The 16,389-nt window shown below is 41.3% G+C and overlaps 1 protein-coding gene and 1 non-coding gene across 2 annotated transcripts in view; both read right to left on the bottom strand.

Moving 5' to 3' along the window:
- Positions 1-16,389, bottom strand: part of LOC124607042 (pentatricopeptide repeat-containing protein 1, mitochondrial) — a 73,316-nt gene that overhangs the window by 47,429 nt on the left and 9,498 nt on the right. Inside the window, exon 5 of the mRNA XM_047139216.1 lies at positions 4,489-4,650. Coding sequence (XP_046995172.1) covers positions 4,489-4,650 — 162 coding nt within the window. The remainder of the gene's footprint in view (positions 1-4,488; positions 4,651-16,389) is intronic.
- Trnat-ugu lies at positions 11,183-11,257 on the bottom strand. Its single transcript has one exon. It is a non-coding gene; the product is annotated as a tRNA-Thr (tRNA).

Here is a 16,389-nt window from a genome sequence, read left to right as displayed (position 1 = left end):
TATGTGGATGACACCTTTGCGATCTGGCCACATGGGATGGACAGGCTCAATGAGTTTCTTGAACATCTTAACTCATGCCACCCTAATATCAAGTTCACCATGGAACTGGAGAAGAATGGCCAGCTGTCATTTCTGGATGTACTAGTCCAGAGGAAAGCAGATGGATCAATTGGCCACAGTGTGTACCGATAACCTACACACACTGATTTATATCTGCAGGCCAGCAGTTGTCACCACCCTGCACAGAAGAATGGGGTTCTGAAGACTTTGGTCCACAGAGCACGTGTCCTATCAGACCAAGAGAATCTACCCATAGATATAGAACGTCTCAAAACAATTTTCTCCAAGAATGGATACATGGACAGACAAATTGAGAGGGCACTCCGACCAGCCACTATACCACAGGTTCCTGAAGGAGACCAAGATGAAGCAAGGAAGGTGGCATATCTGCCCTATGCTGGCTCTATTTCTGCCAGAATCAGTAGGATCCTGCGTAAACACAATATCAAGTGTGTTTTCTGTCCATCCAACAAGATCGGGGGACTGCTGGGGAGTGTCAAAGACGACCTGGGGTTACAAAAACCAGGGATTTACAATATACCTTGTCAATGTGGCATGTCCTACATTGGCCAGACGACAAGAACTGTGGAGATCAGGTGCAAAGAACATCAGAGGCACACTAGATTAAGACAGGTGACTAAGTCAGGCATTGCTGAACACTGTCTAGAACTAGATCAGGCCATTAAGTATGAGGATACCAAGATTCTAGCACAAACACCCAGATTTTGGGAGAGTGTTATAAGAGAATCGATTGAGATTAAAATGGCTGACGATCTTATGAATCGTGACACAGGGTACCAGCTAAGCAGAGCCTGGGATCCGGCTCTGGAATTGTTAAAGGAGCAACGGGGCTAGCTGCAACACTACACAAACAGAAGAACCAGAGACACGGAGATAGTAAACGAGCCCCTGACGGACTGCCAGGAGCACCAGACCGAAGATGGAACACCCAGAAGTGGGACTGGTGGGAGCGGACCGCAGAGGGAACATCCAGAGCCGCAGCAGACAAAAAACGGAGCGGCAACGCTCCAACAGGTCGTGGTGAGCGGGCGCGGACCGCAGGGGGAACGCCTGGTACCCCAGACCGTAGATGAAACCCCCAGGAGCGGGTTTGGTGGGCGCGGACCGCAGAGGGAACACCTAGAACCGCAGCGGACGGAAAACGGAGCAGCAACGCTCCAGCAGGTCACAGGGAATGGGCACGGACCACAGAGGAAGCGCCTGCAGCCGTTGGTGGAGGGGGAAGGCCATAGGCATAAATACTGGACCAGGTCCACTCGAGGAGCAGTCTCAGGTTGCACCTGATGAAGGTCTCGAGCTACGTGACCGAAATATCGTGCAAGTAGGACGCTGATATCCGGCAGAACACCCGACAACCCAAGATGTCAAATGTGAATACTTCTTTTTTTTTTGAAAAAAAAGTAAGAAATGACCTTGAAAGAAAATAACATCTTTTAAGTATTTGGGCAGTTTGGTGACACAAAATGGAAGCTGTGTGGAGAAGGAGTAAAATCCCTATGCAAAAAAGAACTCTGAAAATTTGACAGTTTTGTTGACAGCAGAAAGAGTTCTGACAGAACTACAAAAAAGATTTGCAAAATGATTTATCTGGTGTAAAGTATTCTTTGGCAGAAAATCATGGACAATCATAAAGAAAGAGCAAAAATGCATGGGTTACTTCGAAAAATTATTTTTGACATGAATGCTTAACATGAAACACATTGGCAAAGTGACAAATGAAGAAATACAAAAACAGGAGAGCACAGAAAATTGGAAATGATAAGAATATGAAAAACATGTTGGTAGAGACATATACTGGGACAAAATTACCTGCAATGAAGAGTTATCTAATGAAAGATTGCAGAGACGAGAGGGAGAGGAAGAAGAAGGAGAGCTTGATTACTTTAAAAATGGATGAAGCTACCAATAGATTAACAAGAACGCACAGGACAGATGAATGAACTGACTGAACATTTACCATAAGACAGATACCCTAAAGAAGGAGAATGGGGTTTCTTCAGGGTTGTGGGAAGGGAGATAGCAGAATTTGGAGGATGCACAGCCTTGAACATTTCTTTTGCTTCACAAGAATGGATTTTCTTGATTCCTTTGAGATTTTTTGAGTTCTTGGCATACTCCCTTCTCCAGACAAGAGTGATAAAACCTTGCAAATAAATGTATTTTAGTACTGATATACATAGGAATTTAGTTTCAAGTGCTAATTATCCACTTCTGCTATAGAACTACATACATGCAAAAGTAGTATGATCAAACCCTTCGAATTTGAAAAACTTAACTGGAATAGGTGTAGATAGTTTAAGCTTACGAGACACATATCCTGCTTTTCTGCAGCTGGTCATACAGATGTGTAATGTTAAAATGAATAATACTGTTTCCTCCAGTATATCATTTAGTTTTTGCAGATATTTTGGAACTTCTACGACACCCACAACTGACCATTTTTTCAGCATCTCATTCACATCTATATTAATGTTGTGAAAGTACACTGACGATCTAAAACATCATGATCACTGCCCACCATGAGGTTGACTGCGTGTTGCAGGCATGTGACGCCATTAGAAAAGAATGTAAGTGGAAGAGAGACGAATGGGTAATCATCGTAGTGAAGATATAGGCCACAAATGCGGAAACCAGTGATATAATCGGTTTTGACAAAGGGCACATTGTTGTGGTGCTGCAGCTGGAAACGAGAATCTCTGAAATGGTGTAGGTGAGCCTGTCGGCATACTACTGTTGAGAGGACATATGGAAGGTGGTTGAAGGATAGTGAAATAATGAGTAGGCTGTATGGTATTGGATGACCATGTTCCACCACAGAACATACAGACCGGAGGAGTCCCCACTGTGTAATCCAGTATAGGCAATGATCTGTGGCAGATCTGACGACAGAGTACAGTGCTGATGCAGGCACAAGTGTTTCAGAGCACTCCATTCAAAGGCCATTGTTGAACATGGAGCTGCACATCACACAACTTCTAGGTGTTCAAATGTTGACACAACGACATTGTTAGTTATGATTGTAGTGGGCACAGCATCAATGAGTTTTCACCGTGGACCAATACAAATGTGTCGCCTGTCAAACGAATCACATTTCTTGTTACATCAGGTTGATGATTGGGACCTTACACGCTGTCATCTAGGATATGGCTGAATGAAACTTGCACCGTGACACTTATGCAGGTCGGTGAGGGCAAATTATGCTGTGGGGTACATTGAGTTGGGCTTCCGTGGGATCTGTGGTGGTGATCGAAGGCATCATGATAGCAGTAAACTACACTAACATTATTGCGGGTCACCTGCGTCACTTGATGCTTGAAGTCTCCCCCTATGGTGATGGCATCTTCCAGCAGGATAACTGTCCATGTTGGAAGGTCAGAATCTTGCTATTGAGGTTTGAGGTGCATTATAGTGAACTCTCATTGATGTCTTGGCCAGCAAATGTGCCTGATCTGTACCCAATTGAACACATATCGGGTGCCAGCCGCGTGCCTGTAAACCACTATCCGGAAATTTGTGGGAATTGCTTGACCTGTGCCACATAGTTCTGGAATCCAGTCAAGGACTTGTAGGATCCATGCCAAGCAAAACTTCTGTTGTACTGTGTCTGGAAAGTGGAACAACATGTTATTAAACAGGTGGTTGATTGGTTGATTGGGGAAGCGGCCCATACAGCGAGGTCATTAGACCCATCGGTTTAGGGAAGGAAGGGGAAGGAAGTCAGCTGTGATTTTTCTAAGGAACCATCCCGGCATTTGCCTTGCCTGAAGCAATTTAAGGAAATCATTGAAAACCTACTTCAGGATAGCCGGATGCGGGTTTGAACCATTGTCCTCCTGAATGTGAGTCCAGTGTGCTAACTGCTGCACCGCCTCACTCAGGAAACGGATGGTCATAATGTTCTGGCTCATCGGGGTGTCTAACAACATTCTTATGGAAGCTGACTATATGAAGCCTCTTGTTCTCAATAATTTTGCTGCTTGTTGGGCTTCATCAGTATTGATCGGAATAACACTCTTAGGTAGTATTTCCACAACAATGAATTTTTTTAAAATTTTTTGGCTCTTTACATATTTTTAAAAGGTTTTTGAACTTATCCTTAGCTAATTATTTTGTTATTTGACTGCGAATGGCAACACATAAGTGTACCCTTAATCCAAGCATTGTTATTTGCACCCTCTGAAGGAATATCTGATAGGTTGATAACTACCTGAATACATTACCCTTTTCCTAGCACAAGAACACGTATATTGTCTTTTTTTCTACACTTGATTTGCATATATAAGATACAAAAGCCAACAGTACCACTACAATGAGAGACTGACAATGGCAATACATCAAAATTTCATAAAGAGTACGGAGCAGTGTTCCGAAAATTATGGTACTGTAATAATAAAATGAAAATGTTACCTTTGGAGTAAATGAGTTTAATCTTTCCTCTTGTGTAATATCTTCTAGTAATTTTTGAACTGAATCTTTGTTCCCCAAGCTGCAATCTCGCGCTGCACGCAACATCAGATTGTAGCTTTCAACATTGGGCTTTACCTTCATATGCAAGAGTCTCCTCCAAACCTGAAAAATATTTTAACACACATAATTACCTACACTTATTTTTAGTGGCAAACATTGATTATTATGTACCATACATACACTGGCAGCTTTACATTAACAAGAAACAACTTTTTGGAAAAAAAGGTCATAACTGTTACTGAGGACCTAACTTAAATTCTTTTAAATGTGGATCAGATAAATATGGATCAAATAAGATTACTAAGCAACTGTAAGCTGCAAGTATACATACAGCTGCAATTATATATACAGACATCTGTTTTTAAAAGGTATTCCACATGGCTCAGTCAGAAACCATGCCAGTGACAGTAACAACAAAGTGTCATGTAGGAACCAGGAATGTGAATGGAATATATAAACACACTTTTCAATAGAAGTCAACAGCTGATAATGAAAGCAATTTTATTACACAGACGCAACATAAGGCACAGCTGAAACTGAACTGCCTTCTCAACAAAGAATTTGACATTTGCATATGAGAAATTTTTTCGAATCAAGAAAAAATGTTGATAATACCTTAGATCCTCCCAGAATACATGACTGTTAAATTATAAATGCTGGCTGGTCAGGATCAAACACAGGACTTGGCTGTCACCAGCCAGCAACTGATATGCTACTCTTGATGTACAGGCTGCAATGTTTTTCACCGCCATGGAAAAACAGTACCTACTGTTTGAAAGAATTTGACAGAACTGGCTGCCATATCTTGGCCCTGGATCCTGTTGAATGTTCTTGGGCAGTTAGGCATCATTCCATTCTGACTATGTTGACATATACTCACTGTCACTGTGACATTCAAAGCTTTTAGAGCTTGGAATTGTCTGCTGAGCACGGATGAAAAGGAAATAATTATAAATTATCTGAGCACCCAACAGCAAGTATTCAGTTTGAGGCAGGAGAAGTGTGCAGGATCTGTAGCAACAACAGGAACATATAATAAGCCACGGCCTAGATAAGATTGTGCTATGAAAACAGTAAGGAACGGGAAGGACCCAACTTAGTTCAATGACAATATTCAGAAGTTACTGCATCAATCCACACCTGAGATCTGGATGCACAGTCATAAGGCACACCACAAAAGTTGGCAGGTGCAGCTAGAAAGTTCAACAAATATCTAAGGCTGGCACTTGTGGACGCATGTGCAGTCTCTCATCCACACACTCTATCAGCTGGCTGATAGCTTTTAGAGATGGGCCCAGCCAGCTCTAACACAGTCATATCTTTCCCTCAGGATATGTGTTATCAGACTGTTATTATGAGCCACTCCTTAGCTACTGTACCCATAATAATAAGTTGTTTTCTAGTCTTAATAAACATCTAGTCTTTGTCACAAGTGCTATTTTGCCACAGACAAGTCAAAAGAGTCATATGTGGACGTCATGGTTCAGAATGTTATCATCTACGCCACCCCGGATAAGGAAGTCCAGCTATAGGCACTCTCTTGATGAGATTTTGTCAAGTGCCCAGTCGTGTGAGTTCACACAAGCTGCTGCTCAACAGCTGGAAGCTTGGTGCGCTGTCATGTCATTACAAGGTGGCCCAGCTGTGTCCAGAAAGGGTGACATTGGATAGTTCAAGCTGGCCAGTCCAGCACTCCTGTGTAGCACATATACGACATTCCAGCCACAACTCTCTGTTGCCACACAGTACATCATCGTGTTACCCAAAACATGACAGATCAGAGTGTCCCCAGCGTTGGGCCACCTGTCTTAAGTGTTGGAAAAAAGGCCATAGTGTGGCAGGCTGCCACTCAATGGCACAGAATGCAGCATCAGAGACCACGGATATGGATACTCAGGAAGTGTTGTCATCAGGGCCAGTTCCCAATTATGATTCCAACAAGATTTTTGCCGAGGGTTCGGATCTATTGCAGCGGCTGTGCCTGCAAGTTTACTCTGGCATGGCAGTTTCCCCACTTAATGCACAAACATGTTCACTCCTTGGCTCTCCACAGTTGTTTCCGGTAAACAGGCACCTCACAGTATACACTAAATAGCAAATCCTCTTGCTTGGCCAATTTACAGTGGAAGTTGCCTGTAAATCAGTGACTCGACTATTACCATTACTGCCATCCATAATGACAGTTCAGTAGACTTTTTCAGGTTTGATGCCTTTCAGACATTTGGCCTTTCAGTCACAGACTCCATACAGTTGGTATTTGCTGAGGACCCCTGTCAGTGTTTGAAAACTCTGTGCTTAGAATTTCAGGATATTTCTGCAGAAGGCATAGGGTTCACCACAGACTTTCAAGCCCGCACAAACTTGAATCAGTCTGCTCATCCTAGTTTTTTGTGTGCTAGACAGATTTCCCTGGCTCTCTGCTCCCAAGTCAAGGCAGTACTTGACTGGCTCGCCTCTCCCAGGGTTATGGTTCCCATTTCCTGTAGTGAATGGCTCACATTCATTGTCATTGTTATCATTGTTAAGAAACCCTCTGAGAAATTGTGTCTCACAGTGATTTTAAAGGCAGTCACGAATTCACAGTCCATGTTTGATACGTACCCACTGCCACATCCTGACAAACTGTTCACATGCTTAAGCAGGGGGTCAATTTTTCTCCAAACTTAATCTTTATGAAGCATTTACCTGTTACCCCTGAATGATGAGTCCAAGTGTATCATGGTCAGTAATGTGCCATTTGGCCTTTATCAATACCAACAGATGATGTTTGGGGTGGCAAGTGTCTTGCAATTTTTCAATGCTATCTGGAACAAGCCACAGCCAATATTCTGCACAGTTTCAACTTAACGGATGACACTGTTGTTAGAGGACATACTAGGAGCAACCGACTGGACTCTCTTTCAAACTCTCCGGGCCATGGGTCTGTGTTGCAGTCTACAGAAGTCAACGTTTATCCAACCATCTCTTGAGTATCTGTGACATGTCATCTCGAGGCAGGGCATTGCACCCATGGAGATTCTTGTCAGGGCCAAATCACTGCAAGCTTTTTTTTTATGTAAAATTGCCTATTACCACTGGTTCATTCCTAGCGTGTCCACCATCACACACTCACTGCATCTCCTTCTACTCAAAGGTGTTCCCTTTGTTTGGTCTCCAGTGTGTGACCAGGCCTTCACTATGCTGAAGGAATGCCTCCAGTCACAGCACTGTGTCTTGCTATCTTTGATCCCCACAAACCATTGGTTTTGCCTACAAATGCCTTGCAGCACAGTGAGGGGGTGGTCCTTGCCCATAGGAATGCAGACAGCTCAGTGCAACCACTGGCATTTGCATCCAAAACTCTCAGTACAGTGCAGCTTCAGTATTCTCATGTCAAGAAGGAGGCGCTGGCAATTGTGTATGCGGTCAGCAAATTTAATGTTTTCTTGTATGGCACCAAATTCGAACTAATTACAAATCATAAGCCCTTAATTTCATTATTTATTCCATCTGTCTGCATCCCTGATAATGCAGACCATAGGTTGCAGTTGTGGGCTTTGTTCCTCTCCAAATATAACTGTGACATTCATTTCCGCCCCACAGGGCGCCATGGCAACACGGACACCTTAACCTGCTGCCCTTTAGCTTGGATCTCGAATTTGGTCAGGAGGAGCTTGTGTATTTTCAGTTGGATGTCTCCTCCCACCAAGCAGAACACAGTTTTATGATCACTACTACCCAAGTAGCCAAGGCAACAGTAGCTCGCCCCATCATCAGGTAGGTAGTCCGCTTTGTCCAACACAGTTGTTCTTTTTGTCACCCGCTCATACAGACCGTTTCACAGCTACTTTGTCTTGTGCCATTCTCTTTCGGACTTAGATGGGGTCCTTCACATCTTCACAGATAATGCAGCTCCCCAGGTGATCGTTCCTTGGAGTCTGCAGTGGGAGGTTTTTACAACTGATACACGAAGGGGCACTGGGGTGTTTCCCACACCAAAGTCTTGGCTCACAGATGTATTTACTGGCCCAGCATTTACCGAGAACTGGAACACTTGGTTACTGTCTGTTCCCAGTGTGTTAGTTAACAGGCAGCTCCAAGGTCATTATTCTCTCGACGGCCTCCAACAACACAGCCCTGGAACGCATCAGTGTGAGTTTGTTGGCCCATTTCTGAATTTGGAACCACGCGACCGCTACGGTCGCAGGTTCGAATCTTGCCTAGGGCTTGGATGTGTGTGATGTCCTTAGGTTACTTAGGTTCAAGTAGTTCTAAGTTCTAGGGGACTGATGACCTCAGCAGATAAGACCCATAGTGCTCAGAGCCATTTGAACCATTTGCCATTTCCTTGTTTTCCATATGCGGCCCAATGCCCCTCGACCATTACTCAGGTGAATATTCATGTTCTTTCCAGTTTTTTTTTTTTTTTTTTTTTACACAGTGGAAGGTCTTCTTATTATCCTTATTTCTGACAATGGACCCCAGCTCCTTTATCAGGGGTCTTGTGACTTCTGTGTTGGTCAGGCATGCACCTTGTCCAGTCCCCTCCATTTCACTCACAATTTAACAGGGAGGTTGAGCAGATTGTTAACACCTTTAAGGCCCAAATGAAATAAATATCTGCAAGACTTCCCCACTGAAGAGGCATTAATTTTTTGTTTCTGACAGCCTTGTTGACAACTCCTACTGGTTCTTGCAGCCCAGCTGAGCTTCCCTATGGGTGCTGCTCCATCTTCTCCATCCTGGTTCTCGCCTGTCATCACATTCTGGCATACTAGGTTTTATACAAGGGATGACAGTTTGGGCACATGGTTTTGATCAGCGTCCCTGCTGGATAATGAAAGTCATTGTGCACCAGAAAGTCTGCTGCATTTACACCCTACGGACAGGGAACTGGGAAGTATGGCACTACTGAAATCAGCTCCGTGTACGGGTGAGCACCCACCATCCTGTCTCGCCCACAACACAACCTTTCTCAATGCTGTGGTCACTGGGCAACCTGCCTACCCCCAAGGGTTCCAGCCTCCTCTTCCACCTGTGGCACTGCCTCTGCCCAAAGAGCCTACAGCTTTGCAGCCTCCAGCAGCATCTCCGGTTATGCTCCAGCCAGACTGTATACCCCTTGCTGGTTCGATGTCACAGAAGCCGTGTCTGAGAGGGGTGCTGCCTCCACCTTCACACCGCTGCCGGACATTTCCATTGACTGCCTGTTGCTGGACCTGTCATCCATTGCTCCAACGGGGGTGGGGGATGGCAGGGCTATCACAGCTCTCCTCATGCTGGCCACTTTTGCCTGCATCCCCAGGCCATCAGTGACCAGGGGTTGCTTGCTCCTCTCACCTCTGGAGCCTCCACCGTTATTGACACTGTCTTCCCATTGGGGCTGTCCACACTCGTCCCAGGGATCAGCAATGCTCCACCCATACCTACAGATCCAAAACCGAGATACGGGTGCGCAATCGTAAGGCGTGCCACAGAAGTTGAAGTTGACTGATACAGCTAGAAGTTCGACAACCATCAGAGGCCGTCAGTTGTGGATGTACGAGCAGTCTCTAGTCTGCACACTCTAACAGCTGACCAACAACTTTTCGAGATGGGCCCAGTCAGCTCTAACTCAATTACATGTTTACTTCTGGATATGTGTTATCAGACTGTTATTCTGAGCCACTATGTGGCTAGTGTGCCCATTATTGTAAGTTATTTTCTAGATTTAATGAAGTTTATTGTGTCAGTCATCATGGTGTGTTCTCTTGTGAGAACGTAACAGTTACCACACAGCTAAAGAGGCTTGGTAGTACGTTAAAGCAAAGCCAAAATCTTGGTGACAAATAAAAGATTCACTACATCAAAATGATGTAAGGACCACTGTATGCAAAGTAAATAATGGATTTGAAATGCAGATCTTACCTTTTGTGTTGTCAAAAGATGCTATAACTTTTGTTTCTATTTAAAATCAAAGGTCTGAAGCCATTTGCGAAGATGGATGTTGATCAAACTGTGCTGAAATGGATAATGTTAAAATGAAGGGTGAAGCACTAAATCTGATCTTCCTAAATCAATTCACTGAAGAGCATAAAACTATTCCTATTCTGACTGCCCCACACAAACAAAAATGACAGATATATAAATAAATAATAATGATATATGACGGTAGTATCTGTTACCGAAAGAACAGTTACTGTTGATGTACTTCATTGGGGGCATGTCGAAAATGGGTGCCCCGACCGGGACTCGAACCTGGGATCTCCTGCTTACATGGCAGATGCTCTATACATCTGAGCCACCGAGGGCAGAGAGGATAGTGTGCCTGCAGGGACTTATCCCTTGCACACTCCCTGTGAGACCCACATTCCCAACATGTCCACACCACTACATTCCTAGTGCGCCTAATAGATATTTGCCCACCATACTCATTACTCGCGGCAGATTAATCTACCAAGTCCCGTACGAGTACGGGCATAGCGTGTGCATTTGCACAAGAAGGTCAATGGCCAGGAAGCCATATTTTAACTATATATGACGGTAGTATCTGTTCCCAAAAGAACAGATACCGTTGATGACCATGCAGCTTTGCTAGAATGAAATGATAATTAAATGGACACCCTAGCTACAAAGAGGCATTGATATACTTCCTTGGGGACATGTTGAAAATGTGTACCCCGACTGGGACTCGAACCCAGGATCTCCTGCTTACATGGCAGATGCTCTATCCATCTGAGCCACCGAGGGCACAGAGGATAGTGTGCCTGCAGGGACTTATCCCTTGCATACTCCCCGTGAGACCCACATTCCCAACATGTCCACACCTCTACATTCATAGTGCACCTAATAGATGTTTGCTCATCATACTCATTACTAATGGCAGATTAATCTACCAAGTCCTGTACGAGTTCAGGCATAGCGTGTGCATTTGCACAAGAAGTTCAATGCCCGGGAAGCCATATTTTAACTATATATGACGGTAGTATGGTAATGAACTCAAGAACAACTGGTGGTATCCAGTACATGAAAGGCCGTGGAACCAGACAGGACACACAATGAGATGACAAAAGTCATGGGACAGTGATATGCACATAAGAGGTTAAATTAAAAGAAGAGCTTCACAAAATGCTTAATAATGTACAGAAAAGTAAAGTTAGACTATTTCATCACAATTTTGGAGGAATGAGTAATCCAGTAGAAGAGCTTCTTGCCTGTTTAGGAAATTTACAGCTATGAAAAAGTAGACATTCTGTGCCTATCTAATCACCACATAACCACAGGATTAGAGAAGTTAAACATAAAAGACTAGCAAACCTGACAATGCTTTGCAATTGCTAAATATGCATGGGAATTGGATGTATGCCCTGATCTCCATCTCCCCTCCTCTCTCTGTCCATCTCCTCTTTACCCTCTCTTTGGCAATCTCCTCCTCTTCCCCCTTTCTCTGTCAATCACCTCCATCTTCCTCTGTCATTCTGTTCCTCCCCCCTGTCTGTCCATCTCCTTCTCCCCCTCTCTCTCTGCCTATCCCCTCCTTCCCCCTCTCTATGTTAATTTCCTCTCCTCTCTCCGTCCATCTCCTCCACCCCACTATGACTTTGAGCCTTGTTTACTGGTGTTGCAAAAGAAACCTTGATTAAGAACTGAAGTCGTTGAAAATGAATAGTTAAATAGGTTGGAATCACTGGTATACAGATTATGAGAGAGATTTCACCAATTGTTGTATCTCTGAGGGGGGTAGCTTCATGATAGTATTTTGCATGGTTCTAATTGCTTTAATTTGTGAACATGTAGGATTACAAAGTTTTGGATGAGTAAGATTCCATAGTTGTAAGCCATAAATACAACTTTTCTGTTAAAACTGACTGCTAGGAATAAAATGAACAGCACATTGTTGTATACATACATTTTGTTTGAAATTATGTATAAGGAGAATGAATATATCTAGGAGAAACTATTTGTGTAACGGTGGTTTAAATACGCCAATATCATAGTTAAAACTAACTGCGCGGAAAAGAAATAGGTGTGCATATTTGCACAACACAGCCGTTTTTCTTGGAGTCGATTTTAACAGAAAACCTGTCCATTGATGTTTAAAAAATTATTTCCCTATGTCTGTCTCAATGTTTATTAGAGTATTTTGGAGCAAACTGAAATAAATTAACCAGGAACTTTTTGAGATTTTTGTTAACAATGTTTGCCTATTACATCTTACAAATGTTTAAAAAAATATATAATCTATGGCCGTCCAAACTTTATGAGTATTGTATCAAAATTTGAAGTAAATCGGAAAAGAAATTTTAGAGATTTTTGCTAACAATTATTACATATATATTACATATATATTTATACATAATATGTATTTATGCCTGACTGAACATTTAGTAATTGTGTAGAAATTTGAAATAAATTGGTCAGGAACTTTTTGATTTCTGCCAACAATTTTCTCTTTTATATAGATTATAAATATTTATACACTATACATATTTAAAATATGTAGCACATCTCCATCTGAACATTTATTAGAGTATTGTGTAAAAATATGAGGTAAATTGGTCAACAACTTTTCAAAATTTTTGGTAACAATATTAAACTACATGTTGTCTTTATATAGTAGTATAGCTTACTACCTTACTTATGTTGAAGTAATAAGGGAAAAGGAGGAGTTGTTACATATATTAAGACACAACACAAGTTCAAACAGTGAGAGACAGATTTTGACGTGATCAACACACAGAAATGTGTGCTTAGTACTAAAATATTTTGCTTTTAATTGTAACTGTATATTGATCTCCATTGGTAAATTTGAACTGTTTATGAGGAATTTGTATTCCTTAATATAACATTCATCAGACATCAGCATGTAGTTAATAGATTGTGGTGATTTCAATGTAGATTATCTGAAGGAGTCTGATACACAAAATGATCTGGAAACCATATTTGTATCCTACAATTTAATCTCAGTGACCGACTTTCCAACATGGAGGGACAGAGACAATAGGACCCTAATTGATAATGTTTTCTTTGATGCTCAGAGCAAGAAAATAATTTTATACCCTGCAACAAAAGCTCTCTCTGATCTTGATGCAAAGTTGTTTAGGATAAATGAGGTAGTGGCTTACAGAATAATACTCCTCAGTGGAAATCAGTTATAGTAATTAATGACTTCAGAACAAATGTTTTTAAGACTAGTTTCCAAGAGATGATCTGGGATGAAATTTATAAAGAACCAAATACTGACACAAAATGTACTCTGTTCCATGATAAATTCAAATCCCTATATGAAAATAGCTTTGCACATGGACTAGTCAGATAAGATATAGAACAGCAATGTAAAAAGAAAAGGAGGCATGGATCATTAACGGTACTAAAGAATTTTGTGAAAGGAAATGGGAATAGATCTGTTGGCATGAGAAAGTAGAGATCCTGCAATTTTTGTGTAACACAAAAACTACTCAAAATTACTCAGAAAAGTCATTAAAAATCAAAGAACATGCACATTATGTCACAAATCAGTAATCCCGACAACAGGCTTGAGACTATATGCAATGTAAGGGAAAAAGAGACAGGATAACCGGCCAAAGAACAGAATAATGTCATTATTGAATAAAATGGAAGGACTATAAAATTCAATCCTATGAATATATCACCAACTTCTCCCACTGAAATTAAGAAAATTATCTAGCTATTCTCTTAAAAATTAAATCTCATCTGGATTTGATTGTGTTTCCAACATAATACTAAAGATTTGCTCTCATGTGATAAGCCCTGTCTTATCTGAAATATGTAATGTATAACTAGCTCAAGGGATTGTTCCAGGGAGACTGAAATATGCCATTGTTAGGCCCACTCTATAAGAAGGGTGATAAAAGAGTAGTCAATAACTACCGACCTGTTTCACTACTTGACATAATTTTCCTAAATTTTTGAGGTGATATATTTTAGAATAATATTCCACCTGAACAACAGTAATATCCTCAATAAATTATAGTTGGATTTCAGAAGAGATTCTCTAGTTAGTGTTCTATTTACATGTTCACTCACAAAATTTTTCAAGTGGTAAATAATAAAACAGCATTGGTTGGTGTTTTCTTTTATTTATCTAAGGTGTCTAACTATGTGAATCACAATATTCTCCTAGATAAACTATTGTTTTATGGAATTGATGGTGTAGCTAGGCAACAGATAATATCATATCTAACCAGTAATTCAACCAATGTATTGCGGAAGAGGGTATAATGGCTATGATACACAAGTATGTGTGGCAACCATTAAAACAAAGGCTTTTTTTGTTTGGTGAGACCTTTTCACAAAATTTTGATTTCCAACTTCCTCCCCCAAATGCAAAAATATTCTGTTGATGCCCACCTACACAGGGAGAAATGATCATCATAATAAAATAGGAGCAATCAGAACTTGCATGGGAATATTTAAGTGTTTGTTTTTCCTGTGCACTGTTCAACAATGTAATGTTAGGGAAATAGCGTGAAAGTGGTCTGATAAAGCCCTCTACCAAGCACTAAAGTGTGAATTGCAGAATAGTCATGTAGATGTAATCAGTGGAGAAATCACATATTGGGTTTCCCTAGGCTCAATCTTATGTCCACCATTGTTCCTCATATATGTAAACGATCTTCTGTTTAATGTACAACAAGCAGAATAAGTTTTTTTTGCGGATAAGACTAGTACTGTAATCAGTCCAAGTATACATACAGCAACAGAAGAACTGATACAAAATGTTCTTAGAAGTGCCATTGACTAGTTTTCTACAAATGGTCTCACTCTCAAGTTTAAAAGTACACAACACATTCAGTTTTGCGCACCTAGAGGTACTACACCAATGATAAGTGTAATACATAGTGAGGAAATAATCAATACAGTGGAAACTACAAAAATTCTTGGTGTCCATACTGAAGAGAATTTAAGGTGGAAAAAGCACATTTTGGAACTTCAAAAACAATTTAGTTTAGTTTGTACTTAGAATCACTGCAAATCTTGGGGGGAGGCAAATCAGTATGTTGATGTATTTTGCGTATTTTCAGTGAACAATGTCATATGGAATAATGTTCTGGGGTGACTCATCTTTAAGAAGGGAAGTCTTCATCGCTCAAAAACAAGCTGTAAGAATAAGATGTGGTGCTCACTAACTAATATCTTGTTTAAGGGGTGGGGCACTCTGATCCTAATGCTCCACAGTATATTTACTCCCTCAAAAGTCTGTTGTAAATAATCCACTGCAATTCAAAATGAACAACGAGGTACATAATCACAATAAAAGAAGAAACAATGAAATTAATCATTCCACATTAAGATTGTCCTTGGCATGAAAAGGGATGCACAATACTGCAACTAATATTTTTGGTCACTTAATCAGTGATATAAAATGCTGATTTACAAATTAATAAAGTGACTCACCCCACATCATTATGATTTATCATTCAAATGATCCATGGAACATGAAACAAGCTAGATGACATGACGGAAAATGTTGCTATCCTTTCTTCCTGTACTGGGATGCCTGAAATATTATTATCCTATATGACAGTAAGCAATTAAGTATGCCGAGTTTTGGTGTATCATTTGTGTTAAAAAGGTAATACTGGTTTTAACACCACAACACTTTACTGATCATGGTTCTGTTGAAGATTTTATGCCCTTGCCTTCCACCAACTTCTGCACTAACTTATTCAGCCAGTTATAGGGAACACAAAGGAATTACAGACATTGTCTGCAAGTGGGCATTGATTTAAATCAATGGGGAAAGTTGAAAATTAGTGCCAGACTGCAATTTAACCCAGGTCTCCAGCTTACTAGGCAGATGCTCTGACCACTGAGCCATCTGGACACCATGGCAATCACAACTGCATGCCTTCTGTCGGA

The sequence above is a fragment of the Schistocerca americana genome, chromosome 3, assembly GCF_021461395.2.
Source record: "Schistocerca americana isolate TAMUIC-IGC-003095 chromosome 3, iqSchAmer2.1, whole genome shotgun sequence".
NCBI lineage: Eukaryota > Metazoa > Arthropoda > Insecta > Orthoptera > Acrididae > Schistocerca > Schistocerca americana.
This window is presented reverse-complemented; position numbering and strand designations above follow the sequence as displayed.